Source organism: Caloenas nicobarica, chromosome 7 (assembly GCF_036013445.1).
Source record: "Caloenas nicobarica isolate bCalNic1 chromosome 7, bCalNic1.hap1, whole genome shotgun sequence".
Classification (NCBI taxonomy): Eukaryota; Metazoa; Chordata; class Aves; order Columbiformes; family Columbidae; genus Caloenas; species Caloenas nicobarica.
The window spans coordinates 13,108,457-13,128,634 of NC_088251.1; the positions used below are offsets into that span (position 1 = coordinate 13,108,457).

At 42.6% G+C, this 20,178-nt stretch overlaps 1 protein-coding gene across 1 annotated transcript in view; it reads left to right on the forward strand.

Moving 5' to 3' along the window:
- Positions 1 to 8,315: 8,315 nt before the first annotated feature.
- Positions 8,316 to 20,178, forward strand: part of COL17A1 (collagen type XVII alpha 1 chain) — a 41,738-nt gene continuing 29,875 nt past the window's right edge. Inside the window, exons 1-8 of the mRNA XM_065639531.1 lie at positions 8,316 to 8,563; positions 13,131 to 13,196; positions 13,931 to 13,975; positions 14,740 to 14,838; positions 16,786 to 16,923; positions 17,282 to 17,329; positions 18,251 to 18,286; positions 19,877 to 19,924. Coding sequence (XP_065495603.1) covers positions 13,142 to 13,196; positions 13,931 to 13,975; positions 14,740 to 14,838; positions 16,786 to 16,923; positions 17,282 to 17,329; positions 18,251 to 18,286; positions 19,877 to 19,924 — 469 coding nt within the window. The 5' untranslated portion in view covers positions 8,316 to 8,563; positions 13,131 to 13,141. The remainder of the gene's footprint in view (positions 8,564 to 13,130; positions 13,197 to 13,930; positions 13,976 to 14,739; positions 14,839 to 16,785; positions 16,924 to 17,281; positions 17,330 to 18,250; positions 18,287 to 19,876; positions 19,925 to 20,178) is intronic.

Genomic DNA, 20,178 nt, shown 5'->3' on the forward strand with positions numbered 1-20,178 from the left:
CTTTGCTTACCGAAAACAGCATTAAAAAAAAAAAAAGATTGTTGTATCAGTCTTCTACTCTGGACTCAGCTTTTTATTGGTGCTGTAAACTACATACTTCTTATTTCCAATAATCCAATGCTTCATTTTATCAGTATTTACTGAGCTGAAGAGATTTTGAGGTGGGGGGATGAGTTGGAAAAGGTGTTATAGTAGCCTGCAAAACATGTATTCAAATTGATACAGTAACCAGTGTAAGAGCTGTCATTTCTGGATAAAAGAATATTTCTTCTATCATGAACGAATGCTTATCAAAACAGATGTGATGCACAGTGTACTCCCTCAGTATAGATCTGATGGTGCATTTGCTTGCTTCAAGTGAGTGAATGCCCTTCCAGCAGAACTCATTAAGGATGGTCATCTTTTTTTTTGGAAAAAGTAGTCAGGAAAGCTAAAAATCTTAGCACTTCTAAATTAAAGCTTCAGGTATTAAATCAAGGAGTAGAAACAATTCACTGCAAGTTAAATGAGCAGTTTCATTTTGTAAATAAAGAGTATCTCAAGACCCAGTTGAAGAGAATAGACCAGGAAAAGGTACAAAATTTGAAAAACTTGAAAACAGCAGCAATTTTCATAGCTCCTCCCTGTAAAGAGAATACAAGGAAAATTTGTGAAAGGAGTAGGAAGAGGACAGTTAATACCCTTCTCTTGAAGAGGATACTTAGCAGTTTTTGAAGAAGGGAAAAGAGAAAAAAGTGATGGAGGCATGATTTTGGTAATGTAGCAGAATGTTCCAAAGAAGGGACAACTCTGAAGAATTGTTACTAGCTCTCAATGAGATTAACTTATTCCTCAGTAATTTTTGCAGTGTGAAAGAGAAGGGTCCCCAAGGCAGCCTCCAAGCTCAGTGCTGAGAACGTGTACGAAGCTTCCAGTTGCCACGTGAGGTGAGTTCTGGAGAGCGATTTTACCAAGAGTCTCATGTCCCATCTTGTGCTTGCAGTCCTGCAGGAGATCGGCAGTCTTTTAGCCACGTATATTGGATAATAATATTTTATGCCTCTGGAATGTATCCTCTAATAAAGGAGTGCCATTTAAATTGGGGCTTTGCAAGCCTGCACATGGCAGGGAAGGCTGTGCGCCCCAGGAAAAGCAGGTGCAGCATGACGGCAGCCAGGAAGGACCCAAGCCTTTCTTTCTGAGGACAAATTCAGCAAATAAATAGAAGTAGGAATAGGATTAAAACCAATTTCACACACCTTCATGCCACAAGCAGTTATAGCAAGTGGTATAATGTTGCCTTCAGAACCAAAATAAGATCCAGATTGCACAGTCTAGTGTTGCACTAATGGAAACAAGTCTCGTGATTTAAATCTCTTTTGCAATACTCAGATAAGCAAATGTTTGGAAATTTATTTATGGTTGTGAAGCACCCAGGAGGATGAAAAGCTGATGTGAGCTGAAATGCCCATCCCTGAAAATAACACCGATCTTTACTATGATAAATGCCAATCCATGATAAATCCCTGATGATCAGTGGCAATAAACAGAGCTCACGACAGAGCATATTCCCCTAGAGGCAACGCCTTAGTAGCCCAGCAGAGACTTCTCATTCTGTTGTTTACTTTGGCACTGAGAAGCGAGCACCGCCCTGAAATGCTTGAGAGCCAAATCACAGGAAGTACCTTCCTAGTGAAGAAGAACAAGGATCTTGTTGACAGGGCCCATCTCTGGAACAGAAATCTTGTAGAACTTTGTAGTCTTCCATTCGAATTGACTCAGGAAGTTTGCTGAATGGCCTCAATCTTCATCATGCATGGGCTTGGGAGATAGTCAGAACTTCCCAGGATATACAGAGCACAGCTCTTCTAACATGTTTATACAAAGCCACTTTTTTTTCCCCTCAGAAACATTGCTACCAAAGCTTGACAGTTCCCCCAGAAGCCTTATTATTTTAAAGGAAACATTTTCTCAAAGCCCCTTCAGCCCAGGACAGACTGTCTGATCACAGGATTAGAGAGAACAATGTGAAAATCACAGGTTTAAATCACTATACAAGTGTTCGCATATTCCAAGTGAATATATTCACTGGCCTTCTCTTGCTTCTCCAAAAAAAAAATCACGATGCTCTGGTTTCAGTTTGACGTGGATTTCAAACTAATGGGAGACTTGACCCCATCAGTATTAATGTAGTGCCAGACAGTATCTGCTGCATCATGTGCTCTCAGGACAGTTCAGATATGAAGACAGAAACTCAGAGAGACGAATTACTACTCTTGAATCTTAGCTGTGTAAACCTGGCAGAGCTGAGTGAAAAATCGAGCCTCATGATTGTACATGAAGTGTGTTTTTAAAGAATGTTTTTATTTACCTGTTAAAGGAATGGAAATAAGGATATAAATGTTTTGTGCTTTCACTCCGCTTTATAGTAAAGAGTGATCCCAGAAAAATGTTATGTGGGCACAATGTCCCTAGAGGTCTGAAAAATCAGCTGTCTTATAATTTCCGGATTTAGATTGTACCAGCCTCATTTAGCAGTGACTTCAAGTTCTGCCCCAAACCAGACCACAGCTTGGAAAAGTTAGCAAAGAGGGTTCACAAATGGGATCTATTAAGCAAACGTTTTTGGAAGAAATGCATGGTTTTCTGTGTTTAATTCTTAGTGGCAGGGATTTTCATTTTAAATTACAAAAATCAAAAAAGCAATGGTGAAAAATGTTCTAAAAAGCTTTGAATTATTTTTTTGAACCATTTACTTTGGGGAAACCTGTATTCCCCATGATTCCTCTTGCTCCCCTGGAAAAAAAGAGGAGCGGAACAAAAAGAAATTTTCCACTTTTTGTCATTTTCAAACTCTGTTGGAAACAAAAATATTTTATTCTTGTAAACTTCTCTATAAAAGTGATGTGGAAAAGAAAATCGATGGAGAATTTTCAGCCAGCCGATGATTTTGCTCCATCATTTATTTCCTCTATTGTAAACAATAGAAAGATTTTCCTAGTTCTGACCTGTCTTTTTGCCTTCTCCTAACTGCGATATACTCCTGTGGAAAAAACAATCCTTCTTCAAGCCACACTAAATCTGCAGGGATGTATTCAGTGTCCTTTTGTTTTCTAATTGAAATTTACAACAAAGGCAGTTTCATGATCAACATACACATGTGCACAGACCCGCCATCCAGGGACTGCAAAAAACCTTTTGTGTGTAAACATAAAAAATGAAAAGCTCAAAAACTTGATTTCGCTATTTTTTTTTAATGCTTTTATGTTTCCTAAAGTGGCAGACTGGCATGCCATATAGACAGGGCACAGAAAATATCTTTGTTGATAAAATAGGCTGAGTTCGAATCATCATTTACTTTCTGCCCAGAATCCAAAATCGCTGGGTACTTTCCATGTGCCAGGAAAGATCCCCGAGAAGGGATCAAACCATACATAGTATTCTTGTTGTGCTGCGTGTTCTGTGCTTTTGACATACTTTCTCTGATCTGATACAGTAGTTTTGCAGCCTTTTTCAACTTGTGGACTTCTAAAGATTTTTAAAGGGAGGGGAAAATCCCTCCATTTTAGACTAAAACAATTTGGCAATATGCTTCTTTTACTTACTACAGTTTCCTCAGAAAATCTTAACACAAGATTGTGTGTAGACAATGTGGATAATGAGGAAATCTATTATGATAGCAAAGTTAGATCTTGACAATATAAATATGGAGAGAGAGCTTGGGGATGGGATACAGAAGATGTACCACAAACAACGTAGACTCAGTTGCAGTTCAGCTGTCCGCACAGCCAACAGCTCTGCTGCTTTCTTCCCTTTCTGCCCGTGCAGCGATCCCCAGTGCTTGGCCAGCTTCCTTGGACCGTTAGGAGCTATGGGCTTTATGCACAATCTTGTGTTTAATTTCATTCTCCGTGCCCAGGTACTTTCAGGAGATGTTGTTCTACTATGTGAAAACTCACCTGAGTGACAAAGCATCAGTGGCACTTCTGTTCCTAAAGTCTTCTGAAAATCCTCTCTGGGCTGTGAAATAATCCTTGATCCAAAAATGACCATTTGAAACTTAGCAGGGCTGGAATATACAGAGCTGGAGAAGGGGAGAGCAAAACAAAACTGCTCTCAGAGACCCTTCAGTCACCTCCTGTGCATTTCCCATCCTGCCAGTGAGAATCCCTCTCTCTGTACAGGTGAGTTGCTGCAAGCCATATTTGAGCCTGGCAGAGATTTTCTGTCAGGACTTTTTTGCCAATGTGTGTTTTGAATTTTCTGTCAGGATGGCAGACAGAAATCAGGCTTATTTGCCAACACTTGTAATTGAGGCAGGTCTCCAAGATAAGTGTTGTCTCCAGCTTTTGTCCTGTATGCAGTGTTGCACTGCAGTTCCCCGTGTTGCTTTCTGTAATGGTGCATAAACCTCCAGGCTTTGGGCTGGCAGCAGGTAGAACTGGTTGAATTGTTTGTTTAAAATAGTAATTGCTTGGAATTTTGACCATGGATATGGCTGGTGAGCAATTCACAAATTAAATCTTGTTTTCTTTTGGGCTGCCAGAAAGGGCTTTTTTTTTTTTTTTTTTTTAATGCTGCCACTTCTTTGTAAATGGTTTGCTTTGACTTTTCTCCATTATTTATATTGGCAGCACCACAGTCAGGTCATCTGGCATTGGTTATGTCCCTTTGCTGCATGGCTGACTGAAGCATTTGATGTGCAGGGTTAGCAAATAATGCATTTTCTGGTGCATATTTTTTATCTAAAAGACACTGGTGCCAAAACCGTTTTAAGAGTTCCCAGGTGGGCTTGCAAACAGTCAGTGGTTTTCTAAAAGCCAGGGGATAGGAAATTATATGATCCTGTGAATCAAAAGTTGCATTCTCCTAAATACAGTACTCAAGGGCTGGTTCGCTTTGTTTCTGACCAGGCAGACTGGGCAGTGGGCTGATCGTGAGTAATTACCGGCATCAAACAGGAGACTCGGTCCAGCTCTGAGCTCTGCTGCTGTGTGCAGCATGTGCTGCAGGCAACTCTTACCTGGAGGACAGAGTGAAAGGGATTATTCATCATTCCAGCACTGGGAAGGAGAGTTTTATGGATGAGAGTTACTTAAAGTCACACTGATACCCCTCAGAGTGGCAGTGATCAGCACCATCTGCTTCACAGCTGTGTTCCCTGGCAGATGCTGTGGTTTGCTGGACAGCTGGGGTTGCTCCCTCATTGCCGTGGGTGAGGGAGGAGTGAGGAGGGAGAAGGAGAGGGAGAAGAAGAAAGAGGGGGAAAGGTGACAGCACGTCACTTTTGCAGACACGTCTGTTAACATCCCAGCCTTGATGCCGTTAGAGGTGAGTCTGACATGAGTGATCACTGCTGGCTCTGCCAGCCAACTCATGCTGTCCAGCCTGACCTGTACCAAGATGTAAAATGTTCTCAAGCATCTATGCACCTAAAAAGCTTCATGGAGGATGGGGGGACTTTAAGAGGTCACAGGTGTGTTTTGCTTGGATCTAGCTGTCACCAAAACTTACATTATCAGAAGCAGTCCCAGACACACAAGATAATGCACATGGACTGGGCTGCTTGCTAGTAACTGTATTGCAGAGCACCAAGATGGCATCAGAGCCCTAGTGTCTGTACAGGCTTGTCTCTGAGCAGAAACAGGCAGCTGTCTACAGCTGCTAAGTCCCACTTATCCTGTCTATGGGGTAATAGTAGGAGCAGCAAGCTCAAGTCTTCAGCCACCTCCTCCCAGTCTCTGTCCACCACCAGAACAGCTCAGGCCCTCCTCTCTGGACAAGTGCAATTCAGTTTGTCCTGCACTGTTAAGGATCAGTGTTTTATTATGCTCCATATACATATATAACTTCATTATAATTATTGCTATTTATTATTTGCACTGTGATAAACCTTAGAAGCTGTAGCAAGCCTCCCATTGCTATATAAAGCCAGAAGAAGAGTCAAAAGACAGACCTTATCTGTACGGCTTTTATATTAATGAGAACAAAGAGCCGAGACATCTTCTCTTGATCCCTGAAGTCTCCTGGGACCTGGTAGGTTGAGTTAGCAATATTTTTTTGCATCCTGATATTACTCACCTGCCAGCACCCCAAAAGCACTGATCAGTTCCCCACAAGGCTTTTATTCATGCTCGAGGTTACTCACGGTGAGTTTCTCAAGTGATGTGCAAATGGTGCACTCAGGGCATTGAGTCAAGGGAGTGACTCAGGAGGCTCTGGTTGGTTCAGTAGCTGCCCAGCTCCATTCTGTAAAACCAAGACACAGAAGGAACTGCAGTTACTACCCAGATATAGGTGTGCTTTCTTTTCTGTGCGAACCATCCTTGTATGGGCCTGCACTATTCCAGTCAGTTTCTTGGCTGATTCACTAGCAGTGTAATTTATGTGTCAGTTGAGACAGAATTATCAGACCAATGTACACCTTATCCTGTGCACCACAGCTCCCTTTGAAGTTGAAGATAACAAGTTTTCATCGCTTGGCTGTTTCTAAACCACGAACACACCTTAAGCAGCTAGAGGATGGCCATGACAAAACCAGCTGGTTCAGCTTTGGGACTCTTTGGGCTCCCCTTGCAGAGTGATATGTGATTCAGGTGTGCTGTAGAACAGCCTCCCTCCAGGTGCAGTGGATATGCAGTGTAGAGTTCTGCCTCATCTTCTCAACTTTTTCAGTGCCAGCATCAGCTGCTGTAAATTTTTGGAGCATCTTTCACCAGAGACAATGGTGCTGTCTTCAGCTAAAATCATAGATCTCTATAGCTGCTGGACAGAGGCATCAAGTGAAAGCTCAAAGCCTATGCAGCTTCTTCTTGTGCTGGGAACAGAGAAAGCAGCAAACTCTGCATATAGTAGAACATTCTGAGGTACACCCAGCAGGAGTGTGACTCCATATCTACAGACTTCACCTTCTACAAGTGAAATTCAGCAGGACAGCTGGGGAAATGGCAGGATGGTGATTGTTATGTCCAAGAGGACCTCCAGCTGCCTCCCCTGTTCTAACCACCAGTCCACACACCACCACTGTTACTGGAGAAGTGGCAGCTGGTGACCTGAAGCTGGGTCTGCTGCAGTTCATTGTACTCTGCCAGCTGGACGCTTGACTTTCAGTGGCTCTGAGCACCTGAGGCAATCAGTGACTTCAGTAAAAGCTGAAGCAGCTCAGAACCTCTCTGAGTTATGTCCTTGATGTTGACACTTGCCCATGAGGAACCTGAGTGAACTAATCAGTGCGTTTCATCAGGCAGCATCCTCAACTTCATCTTCACCTAAATTTCTTAAACACAGACTCAGTTTTTCTCAAAATGGGATTTATTTCCAGTTTCCTTTTAAGGCATCTCCATGTCATACCCCCCCACCACGTTCTCTTTCTTTACAGTAAGAAATTGGCAAAATGACTCATTAAGAGATGCTCCATGAACACATTGTTCTCAAGAAACATTAAGCCAGTATCTTTCTCACTGACAACATTGCAGGGATTAAAATACTGTGATTTTCTTATTTTATCAAATTTGTGATGTCTACCTTTTGTTTATACATATGAAGAAAACTAATAGACGAAGGTAAAGAAGGGACAAAATTCCTCCAGTCCTGAGGACATTTTCTTAAAATGTGAAGTCCCATCTGTTGCTCCAGTGAAGTCTGTGTGCCATTCCAGTGAGTCTCTCTCATACTGGTGAGTCTTAGAGAGCTAAAATAGCCCAGTGTGTTCAGTGCTGTCTTGTCTTGAACAAATACCATTTGCAAGCAGGCAGGGTATGTCTGAAGCACACAGCTGCGCATTGTGCTGGAAGTGAGTGTAAAATGTGATGACCAAGGTGCAGGTTTAAAGTGCAGTTGATAATAAGAGAGGCAGTAACGTGTCATGTTCAAAGTGCATGAAGTACAAAAAGCTAAAGCCACATTTATCCTTTTGGTCAAGTCTTAAGCCAAGTCCAGTTTGGCCAGGTCCCAGGCTGAACTCTACACCTCTTAATTACTTAATTACCACATGCAGCTTGTTTAGACAACTAAATGTCCTTTGGTTCGTGTTCAGAAGGCAGAATCATGGATGCTTCCTCCATGCAGGGTGGAAGTTATTCTTCATAAATACCCGTCTGGCTAAAGGTTTGCAGAGACATCGGCAGGTGCTGTATATAACAGATCTCAGATCACGTATCAGAAAGCACTGCCATCACAGTTCATTTTCCCTGACATAAACCGTCACACTTTTGTCTATCTGAGATCGAAATAGTTAATCTACCTGAGCAAATAAGTAGGAGCGTTTTTGCTTTCAATAAAGTTTGATTCCTGGAGGCAGATATTTTTTTCCAGTGAGTGTCAGATAATTGGAAGGGTAGGGTGAGGCAGGAAACCACGACACGCCTTTGTTGGGACTTGTTTAAGAGCACGGGAATAGAATAGCAGAAGAAGGGCGAGAATAAAACAGGTTAAATAAAGAAGAAGTGAACATTATTGGATGATCACTCAGATTCCACACACCTTTGGAAGGACATGGTATAAAGTGTAGGTGGCAAATTTTGGTAGAAAGGAAACGGTTGAGGAGAAAAAACAGATTTACAGTTCAGTGACCAAAGCACTCCAGGTAAGTGACATTACTAAAAAAAAAAAATTTTAAGAAAAAGTAGCCTGTATTTTCTCTCTTCCAGATTCCTTGCAGAACAAGGCTGTATTCTCAGGCATAATAGAGGAAGTTTTAAATTTTTCTGTGGTGAATACAATTTAAAAATAAGATAGTGTAAGAGCTGGGTCATGTTGGTTTTGTGTTTGTCAGTGAATATAGATCTTTTAAAGTGAGTATGAAGTGAAAGGAGTGTACCTGCTGAGAGATAAGAAATGCGAAGCCAAGGTCTGGGTACATTTTTAATGGATTTTGTGAAACTGCTGTGCAAACAGATAAAGTTTAGCTGAGTGTTCTCTGTTCCATAAGGGTAACTGCATGGTGAAATGGAGAACATCTGTTGACTGTTTTTTAAAACTGAGCAGATCTGAAATGTGCTGGAGGAATAATGTTTGTAGATTGAAGCTTCAGATGGGTGCAAGGTGCAATATTAAGGAATTGATCTCTAGTCCTTACAATGCCTAAACTGCTTCTGAGTAGAAGTTTGTGTTGCCATGGACAAGCTTTGCTTTGTCTTGGACAAGTGGGTTTATTTATCAGCAGTGACTCATTGATTATGGAGTTGGGGCCACATTTTTGTCATAGAAGATTAGGAGGCACTGTAAGGTGGTTTTGAAGCTTTGTCACAAAAAGTCAGAAAAATATGATTTCAGAATCAGTTTGAATCCTTCCTGCCAGCAGGTCTAGCAAATTGAACATAGTGGCATAAGGTAAAAGACCAGTCTTCTTTTTCTGTCTTTGGACTGACTTGTAGAGGGACTTCAGGGAAGTTACTTGTCCTTCTGTGACTAGTTCATCTGTGAAATGGTGACGGCAGCACTTTCCTGTTCTGCAAATGTTCCCTGTATAAACCCAGATTGTTTGTTTTCCTTTCTGTGCCAGAGGCGAGAAGCTTGTGCAGGTCAGAATGGCCTTGCTTTGGCCTGTTTCTCTTTGGGCAGCACAATTAAGTAGGCATGATGAGGACACATTCTTGAAAGGAAGGTACCTGGCAGTGTGGAGTGAAGTCTGGGCAGTGCTCCTGCTTATGCTCTGGGAAATGAGCACATATTGGTGTCAAAGAAGCCAGGACAGGTTGTGGCCAGAGCAGAATTTGGTTCCTACAGCTTTGGTTGGGAATCTAACCTGCTTTCCTGGCATTAGCATCATTTCAGTGAGCCTAAAAATGAGCAGATTTGGAAGCATGATTTGTTTGATTCATTTCTGACTGTGTTGGTTATGGTAGAATAACTGAAAAGGAGTAGTTTTTAAAGCAGAATGGGAAGGTCAGATTCCTAGACTGTGGGGTAAAAGATAGATAAGGGGCCATCTTTTAACCAGTTCTGTTAGTACCAGTACAGTGGCACCTGAAAGTCTTGATTAAGACGAAGGGACACCTTAAGAGACATTTGATATGATGAGAGCCATGGCATTTGCTTTTAACATAGTCAGTGACATGATTTGGCGGCATCTACTGAGTCTCAGAGTATTCATGATCAAAGGGTTCCACTTGGATTAAATATTATTAATCTCAACACCTGCTAGTGCTTCTTTCTCCTAATGGAGTGTCTCACAGCAGGGACCATATTAATGGAGAGAAAAGAGAGCCGAAAGGATGTGCTGTGAGAGTGTAACAGCATTCTGACATGAAAACTAGCACGACATTGCGGAGGGATAAAAGAATCTGAAATGTGCCTACTTTCGTTTTCCCATTAAAGTATGTCTTTGCGGCTATTCCCTTCCCCTTTGAAAAATCTCTGTAATAAACTTTATTACCATTGCACACAATACCTAACTCCTAAAATAATACAAGGGGTTTGAATGTCCCATCTCAGACCAGCTTTGCATCCTTGCCAGTGTGCTGCACTGCAGTCAGCCGGAACAGGGGTGCAGGAGGTACCCGGCAGTGTTGGGCTAATTTGGGAAGCACAGCTCTAAGCAAGCCTTGCAAAGCTGGGCAGCTATTACTATCCTGCTTTTCAGTGCTGTACATAGAGAAAAAATGCATGGTGGTGCTAGACCTCTCCTGGTTCCTGGTGCCATTAAGGTCTGCAAGTTCCCTGTTTTTGTGGGTGCCACGAGTGCACTACAACCCCTGAACTTACATTAAAGGGGCCATGGGGTTGCCCCATCCTATGCTGCCTGTGCTGTTTGAGAGTGATTCCACTACACAAGTTCCTGCTTGTTGCTCGGAGATGATTGCAGGTGGCTTCTCTGATTCAACAGCGCTATTGCTTTGCCACAGACATAGCCCACAGCTATGTCTTTGTGAATCCAGATAGGAGCTGGTGAGATGAGTGGGAGTTGGTGAGATGAGTGAGTCCTGGCAGATGATGGAAATCCAGCTCACTCAGCCTGCTGGAGCCTGGGCTGGCTTTTGCATTCAGATGGCAAACACACATGCAACATAGATCAAAATGCACCAAGGGCTTGGGGCTTGGCTATGGCGTGTGTGGCTGCAGAGATGTGGTTTAACCTCTTCTTCTTCTTTTTTGGATTGGTATCAAAGCAAGATATTTCCCTTTCTCAGTGAAAGGCAAAGATGCAGAAGATGCATTCACTCCGTGGTGCTGTGTGGCTGCTTCCAGCATCCATTACCTGCACTGTTTCCCAACAGCAGAAAGGAAGTCAAGTTCTGGGGCTACAAAGCAGTAGGAAAGCAGTTTCCAAATATAAACCTGTGTACCCTGCCAAAACACTGGCAGAGCCAACAGTGCTGACATCTAGACAACAGCTTCCAGCATCTGTTTTTAGGATAGGAGCTTGAAAGATGCTTCCACTGTTGATGCAATGAAGAAGAGTAGCAGAGATACTGCCTTTCCTTGGAGTGAATGACCAGGGACCCTTCCCTTGCAGGGGACTGTCATCCTGCTGGAGGAGGAGCTCTCCTAATACATATAGCTCCGGTGTTGTATATGCTTTGTAATCAGTGCCCTGGATAATCCCTTGGAAATCCCCGGTGTTAGCAAGCACTGTGAGGGCTGGGTAATGTCCTGCCAACAAGGTTGTGTAAGGACTTGGATGTGGCTTGAGGAACCCCATTTTCAGGGCTGTTTAGCCAAGCTCAGTGTCTGAGGTGCAGACAGTGAGGGCTGTGGGCACTGTGGGTGTTCTCTGCAAAGTTCAGCTGAGCGTGTGATAAGAGGCTAAAGTGGCTTGACTGATAGTGTGTCTTTTACACTCAAATTGTTCCTGTCCAGCTCGGGGAATAGCAGGAGCTGCTCAAAGAGAGAGCTGAATCTGAACTTCAGATATGCCTGCAGATTCTGTGCTTCATCCTGGCTTGTGTCTTTGTTTATGCATGGGCATAACATCGATGTAACATCGATGTAGCTACTTGATAGACACTTTGCAGAAGGGTAAGTGAATTCATGAGGGTCAAACTCAAATGGTAGCTGAATTGGAGAGCAGGGTCTTGGGTTCTGCCTCAGGCTCTAAAACTTGGAAGGAATTTTGCCCAAAACCTTTTTTTTTGATACTCAGCCTATTAAGTGTGTAGTTTTTGGTATAGCTGGGCCTTCAGTTTTAAGGAGTTTTCAAATACAGTGGAGAGTGTTTGCCTATTATCATCTTGTGCGCAAATTAAAATCTCTTCTTTCTTGTTGTTTGCACCTGCACAAGATAAAATGTTGTTAGAGAAACTAGCAGTGAGCAACTGTGTATTTCCTTCTGAAATAAGTGGTTTCCCTTCCAGCTGATGTTTCTTTTCCACAATCACAACATTTCTTTGTGGTATTCCTGCCTTGGCAGACAGTCGTACCTCTGTTAGAGATTGTAATTTTGACTAGAGAGGGATCCAAGTCATGAAGAAGAGTTACATAGCATTCACAGCAGTGATTCCAATACTGTGTAGACTGACCTGAGCTGGTATTAGATCAGATTCCACAGCCGCAAACAGCACCTCCAAACCTTCTCTGCTCTGTCTGTAAAGATAAAGCACTGGCTACCTTAAGTTCCTTACTGCTGAAAATAAGTAGTTTAAAGGTACCTCCAGTGCTTTTCTGCTTCGCTAAACTCAGTGCTGAGGCCTTAGCTTCAGCATACCCTGAGAATGCACAGCATTACTGTCCAAAGCGCAACCGTTTCTCTGCTTAGTTTTTTCTGACACTACTGCCACGGTGTAGAGAGCTTAATCCTGCAACTGCCTGCATTTCTAATCCTCTACTGTTGAGTCCTGCCCAGAGCAGATGTGTGGGAGTGGTGTTTGGATCCTGTGGTTGTGGTGAAGCTTTTATAAGGGCACAGCTGGAGACCATAGCATAGTGCCACAAGGTCTGGATATAAATCCAGGTCTGAACTTCTCCAGCACTGAGTAGATTTTCTTCAATTACCCTATCTCTGCTGCATTGTGCAGCATTCAGTTTTGTAGGCAAGTGGTGCTGGTCTATTAGTAATACTCAACATGGCTCTGGAAAGGCATTCTAAAATCCCTGGCACAAATGTCTTCCAGGCAGTCTAATCCCAAGCTGAAGGGAGAAAAGTGGGGAGCTGTTGTTATCTCCTGCTTACTATTCACAGAGCTCTGAGTGCAGTCTCTCTGCTTTCCCTGCAGATGGCAATGGTATGGATTCTGTAACAAAGAAAACGAGGCAAGAAGGATCAGAAGTTACTGAAAGACGTAAGGAGAACGTTTTTTATTTTTATGTCACACACCAAACATCCCAGAAGCAGATGCCCAGTTTTGCAAGGGCTTGAATGCTGACCAGAGATCCAGAACTAAATCCTGCACCTGTTCCTGGTCTCTGTTGAAGTCAGAAAATGGAAAAGAATGAAGCAAGATCAGACATTTAGAGACATGTAGCATGACCTGATTGTTTAATGACAGATGATTGCCTTGTGGTAACACTTCTAGCTAGCAGGGCACACGTTTGGATTCTTCTCCTACCTCTGGTATCAATGTCCTGTATGGCTTAGAAGATGTTCTTTAGATATCTTTTTTGGACATGTGTAAAACAGAGGGTAAGTTTCCTGCTAGCATTATGGGAGTTAGCTATTAGGAAGCTAGTAAGGGGTTTGACCATGGGCTTTGCTGTTACAGCAATGGCTGTGATTTAGAAGTGCTTGGAAGTAATAATACTTGCATGTTTTACAGAGATTTTGTAGAGCAAAAAAGTCTTTCATTGCAGTGATGTTCTTCATTACTGTAGAGTTAGAAAGGCCTGCAAACTAACACACAACATTGTGTGCTAATGTGACTGCAGCCCCCAGGCAGTGTAGTCTTAAGGGACTTTTTCTTTAAATGAGTCAATGATCTTTGAATGAGTCATGTTTTTCCAGGGAAATTAAGTAGAACTTTGATCTTATTTGACTATATTAACGTGTCATTACTTCTGCACCCTTTTCTTTCCTCAGTTATTACAGAGACTGTGACTACAAGACTGACATCCTTACCACCCAGTAAGTAATTGTTGGTCATTACATTACTTCTGCTCAGTGTTCTGTGCCCCTCCATGCTATTTGACTGCATTATTTTCAGAAATGCCTCTCCCAAAATACTTGTTAGTGGAGAGAAGGAGCAGTATGTGGGGAACCGTCTGGGTGCTGTCAGAAACAAAGCTGCACAGTCAACTAAGACTGGTAGACCAGACTGTGCAAGGGCTTATGTCCAGATATAGGGTCTCCAATGGTGACTGTCTCTTGGGAACAAGGGTAAAATTGATGGGTCTGTAACCACCGGTGGGGCTGCAGCATATTCCTCTGTCATCTTACCCGGATGACAACAGGAAGTAAATATTTTTTGGTAATATCAGATGTCATGGGTGATTTCTACCTCTGTGCAACAGGTAGGGAAGACTCCTTCATGCTCTTTATACCACCGTAGTCATGATTAGCTTGCTGCAGCTGGGATGGAAAGGAGTCACACTATCTCATTTATGATAGGGTTAACAGGAGAATCCTTCAGTCCGTTTATGGATCAGAAGTTGACTACAGACCTGCTGGGTCTGCAGCGTGAATGCTTATTTGCTCTGCCAAGACACTTGTCTGCAGTTCTGATATCTCACCAGACATGAAGGTTTACTTGTAGCTGAGTGTGAGGACAGCTTTGATTACCTCCTGCCTTGACTTGCAGTGTCCTTACTCTTCTCATCTTTTGCTCTTCTCATCTTTTAACCTTCTCATCTTTTACCCTGAATATCTCATTTTGTGCTCATCTCTTCCAGAAGGAGGGAGCAGCAGTGGGCTTAAAACTTCATCCCACACTGGAGGGAGCGGAGTGGAAAAGAGGTCTTACACCCATGGCAGCAGCTATGTGACCTCAAGTAAGGAATGAAGACATTGCACAGTGATGAAACAGAGAGTGAAGGCAGCATAAATGGTTTGGGGAGAGATTCAGGGCAGGGAAGTAGGATGAGACAGAGGTAAGGAAAACAGGGTTTATGAAAGTAGAAATGGCAAATAATCAAAGCAAAGGTGTTCCTTCCCTAAAGTTGGGTGTGAGGATGGGTGAGTAAATGGCAGAATTCCCATTTTCCACAGGCAAAATTTGGTTTCAGGAGAACAACAGCAAAACATACCATTCCCACTGCTGTTAAGAAGTCATTCAGAAAACAGATTTCCCATCTTTCATGATTTCCAAATCACCATCTTTCTGATCGTTTTAGTTCAAAAATCAGTTTTGATTAATCTTGCTGAGGATAGAATATTATTAAAGAACTTCCTAGAAAATATTTTCCTGTGTGTGGCGGTCCATAGCTTTAGCACTTTGAAGAGTCTGCCAGATTTTCTGGACGTGCTAAATCAGTGTGTGCTGTCTACTCCGCAACAAAAGGCGCTTCTCTCAGTGCATTCTTTGTCCAGCTGTTAGATTGTCATAGCAAAGGTTTCTGAAGAATAAGCTTCCTAGCCACGTTTCTGGCATACCCTTCTCTGTCCCCAGTGGGACAGACTTTATCCCTGTAGAAAATACTCTCCATGCTCCAAAAGAACTGACAAACCAAAGGGAGTAAAGTGCCGTTTGGAAGCTCAACAGGGGAATTAACCATACACAGTAGGTCTAACAGATGCCTCCATATCAATTAAAGGCCAGAGTGTGGAATCACTTTGCCTCAGGGCAGATGTGAAGTGACTGCAGTGAAAATGTCAGTCTGATTGTCTGGACTGGCACCAGTTTGAGAAATAAACCCAGCCCTGAAAACTCAGACAACTCTGCAGGATTGCCATCTTCCTTCTTATTTCTTTTCAGTGTGTGGAGGTAGAAAAAAGAATCTGAACTTTAGAGATAATGAGTTTTTGAAGTTTCACAGAGCATTTTCTAATCTCTGCTTTCCCACTTGGCTTGCAGAATGCCTCCAACAGAGGCCTACTTGTCATAGTGGTTCTTTCTACTGAATTAAGTGGAAAAGTTTCAGATCTAAACAGGTCCTTGTAGAGGAGAAAGTTATCAAGAAAACACTATTGGTATCACAAGGGCACATTCTTTTTGCAGGGATCAGTAAACAATATCCAGTCTGATCCTGCTGATCATTGTGGGTATGTTGCACTTTATCAGAGGGCTGCCTTTTTGCTGCACTCTGACCATACTCCAGCATTAGTTTTCATACAAGAGTACGAACACACTAGTTTTGGCTGCTCACTTCTTTTTCCACAACACAGATGTGAATGAGGAGGGAAATCCTTTCCTCTGTCTAAATATAACAGCCCCTAATAACCTTCAGGCTGTCTCAGGCCTGACACACACATCACTTCTCCAGAAAATGGACTGACTAAGGCATGACTAAGTGGGAGTGTGAATGGCTGATTTGGAAGGGAAGTGGACTCACCTCTGCTTTCCCTTGTCTCATGAACTGAATCTTTCAGCACTTTGAGTTTCGTTTAACAGTCTCCCAGTTTTTGTGGCCTGTGTCATATAACACTTGAGTTTGCAGGTGGATCTGTATCCAGACCTAAATGCAGTACCATCCAGAGCCAGATTTATTCCTGCTCAGGGGAGATGGCTCATTCATCCCCCTAGGCCAAAACCTGCTGTCATATGTATCATTGACAAGATTTGTTTTGAAACCACGAAGATAACCAATACTTCTCTCTGCAATGAATGCTGAGGGCAGTCAGAGTTAGACCCAAATAAAATTCTTTCCCTTCTCTAATTGTGAGGTACCAATGCAAATTTGTCCAGCTCAGAAGATGGTAACATAAAGCACCTAGGCTATCCAGAGTGTACATCCAGGGCATATCTTCAGTTTGCTGAGCATGTTTTGTTTTACCTGTAGGTGGAAGTGGTAGATTGAATTCGTCATCGTCATCCTCCGGCTACAGACAAACGCAGTCTCCCAGCTCTACTCTTACCAAATCACCTGGCTCAACATTTGAAAGAAAAACCTATGTCAGCCGCCATGCAACATATGAAGGTATCACAGGACATGCCATCGAAAGGAGGCAGTGTGTAGTGCACTCTGAGGTCACGGTAATGCAGGATTGTCGCAAATAGCACAAGAATTCCATTGTGGTTTTGTTAGGAGATAAGCCACCAGGGACACATTTTAATAGTTGCGTCCTATTTATAGTAATGCTCATTCCTAAAGGGAGTTGTGGCATAGTTTTATTGAAAGACATTAGAAGCTCTTTTCTGTAATCCTGAATAGCTCTTTTTTTAATGGAAATGTTTGTTATCCACTGGGATTAGACAATTATCAGGAAGACATGTTTTGAAAGCTTTTAAATATCCTGTGCAAAGTATATTAATGAACACTTTTCTGTTTCTTGCAGGGAGCTCCAGTGCCAACTCTTCTCCTGAGTTCCCCAGAAAAGAGTTTGGTATGTTCTTTTTAGAGCTGTTCCTCTGAACTTTATGGCAATGTCATGTGAGCTGATGACTACAGTGGTGTTTTGCATGTTACTGTGTCTTGCTCTGTATTGGGCAGCCAGTGCAGCTCCATGACTTCGGAGGGGTTATTGGGGATTTACATTAACAGCTGACAGCAGGGTCTCTAGCTGATACATATTCAAAGGGAAGGTACATACAGTATATCCGCTACACTCAACTGCTTTTGTGCCTCTCCCCATGTGGCACAGGACATGGACAGAAGAACACAGACATGGGATGCTTCATAACATTTTGCCCCAACCCCATAGCTGGAGGAAGAGCCCCAAGCAAGAAAGCCTAGAGTCTTAGGATTCTGAACCATTGCTACTTACCCAGTAGCTCTTTTCTAGGCTTCAGTATGTTTTTATGGAAAGATGAACTGGCTGTCAAGTGATATATTTGCACTGAAGATTGTTAGCAGGTATGAGCTTGCTGTGTTCAAACTCTGAGTTGCCAGTTTTACTCAGTGTAGACAGTGAAACAATATGATCAGACCATCTTTTTGGCTCAGAGAGGAGGCAGGGTTTCACAGTGTCCCACCTTGGTCAGTGGGATAAACAGTCCTATTAACGTCCTTCTGGCCTGTTGAAATGGGAGATCACCGTCTATGAACAACATTTATGTGTACAAAAAGAAACAGCAAACAGCGGTTGGTCCAGAAATGCTAAAGGTGCTACTTATTCTTTAAGATGCCTCATGGTGAAAGGGGGGCCTGGTAAAAACTCTAAGGGTTCAGTTCCTCCAGCTGTGCTGTTAGGTAAAGGACGTTACTGTCTAAATCTGAGCACTCTGAGCAAGATCCATGTGATCATTTTCAGATATGTCACAGGCAGTAAAGCCTAATATTGCTTTTCTCTCATTGCTGTTCACAGCATCTGCCGCTACGAGAGGGAGAAGCCAAAGTCGAGGTGAGATACTGTTCTTTTACAAACCTCCTTTGTTTTCTTCAGTATGATTCAGTGTGTTTCCTTAGCTGGAATCAACCAGTTTAAGTGTAGAGTTAGTCAGATGAGCTACATGGATTTACCTCGATGCAGATGTGAACAATTTATGTGTAAGCAATTGCTTAGACAAGCTTGGTGTAAAAATTGACCCTAGTGAAGTTCATGGTGATTTGGACTGTGTCAGAAAGGAGGATCTACTTGGGGATCTGGACATCAGGGGACATAGGACATAGGCTTCCATTTTGACCGTTCACTACTGTAAACTCAGTCTGTCCATGCTCTGTGACCTTTCTCTGACATGTTTACACTGATCGTATTCGTGTTCCACCTACTGTGATCTGTCTTACAAACCATAAGGCCATATCCTGAAATGATCTCATGCAGGGAGTGAGGAGATGGTGAGGAATTTATGGTCTTGCTGTGGTCTATTTAGCCAGCTCACTGTAATGCTCTGCATTGTTTAAATCATTCAGCTCCTCTAATAATTTATTAACAGTGTTGCAGAAAGCATGATTAAATTGCTCTGTAAGAGTGTAATAAATGTTCCCAGTTGCTTGAAGAGGAAACTATAATGTCACTTTATCCAGGTTAATTTTAGCAGTAGATATAAATCAAAGTGTGCTCTTGCACACTCCTTCTGGCGAGTGTCACAGTTACCAATTATTCTACCTCAGATCCTCACAGTCTCCTCTAGCACACTACATACTGAGCTCCCAGCAGAACCAGGCCATACATAACAAAACAGACACCAGAGAATCAACTCCGGCCTCTCATATTACTTCAGAAAATAATTCCAATCCATCAGCTTCTCCACATGAATGCCAGAGCTCATGTTTCTTGTATTGTGCCTGCACTGTCAGATTTCATCTTGAGGAGCATGTATCACACATCCTGGCTGGCCAGTTTGCTTGTGGGTAGCAACCTTAAAGGCTTGTCCCAAGCAAATCACATTAACTCTATAGTCTCCTGTGCTGGATGGTAAAAGTCAGTAATAAAATTGAGTACCTGGTGAGAATGTTGGCTTAAAGCTGGCCCAGTTACATTCAGTGAGCCAAAAGAGAAGCCAGCAGGTTGTGAGAGACTAAATTGTACAGTCCACAGTAGAGATGACAATGTGAATTTTACCCAAGAAGTAGTAGGGAATTTGTGTATTTTGTAAGCTTCTTTTGGCTCTCTAGGTTTTGTCCAGAAGAACAATAATAATAATAGTAATAATAACGGGGAATGGGAATATCAGTATGATTGAGGACTGCATAATTAAGTCTTCTGTATGTCTGGCAGTAACAATGCTATTTACTTCAATAGAGGCCCTCAATGAGGAAAATACAGCTCTCTGGAATTAAAAGTAGCAAAATGTGACCCCCAAACAAAAAGTCACCCAAACCAATTTACAACCAGTTTACATGGGCCATGAGTGCTACTCAAGTCAAGCAGTAAGGCAGCGACATGGAACATAGACAGCAAGAAAGAAGGAATTCACTTCAGCATAAAAATTCATTCCAAGCCCAGGGCACAAATGCATCTCACTCCATGATTTGCTTTTTCTCTTCCCAGAGAGTGAAATACGAGTCCGACTCCAGAGTGCATCTCCCTCTGGCAGATGTAAGTGCCGTGGCCTTTATTCCAGGGGGATCAGGTATAAGATAGAGGGTGTTGCTGCTCTGGGTATGTCTGCAGTGGCTCTGGGACCTGATCCTCACGATGACAGATAGCAGTGCCTCATTCTTTTTTAAGAACATTCATATGTCTCCTGTTTCTGAACAAGGAAGCATGCTGTGGTCTTGCAAGGATGGAGTTGTAATTAGTCCCAGAAATGTGACTCTGAAGCTTTGTTATTAAGTAGATGTCTCCTCTAG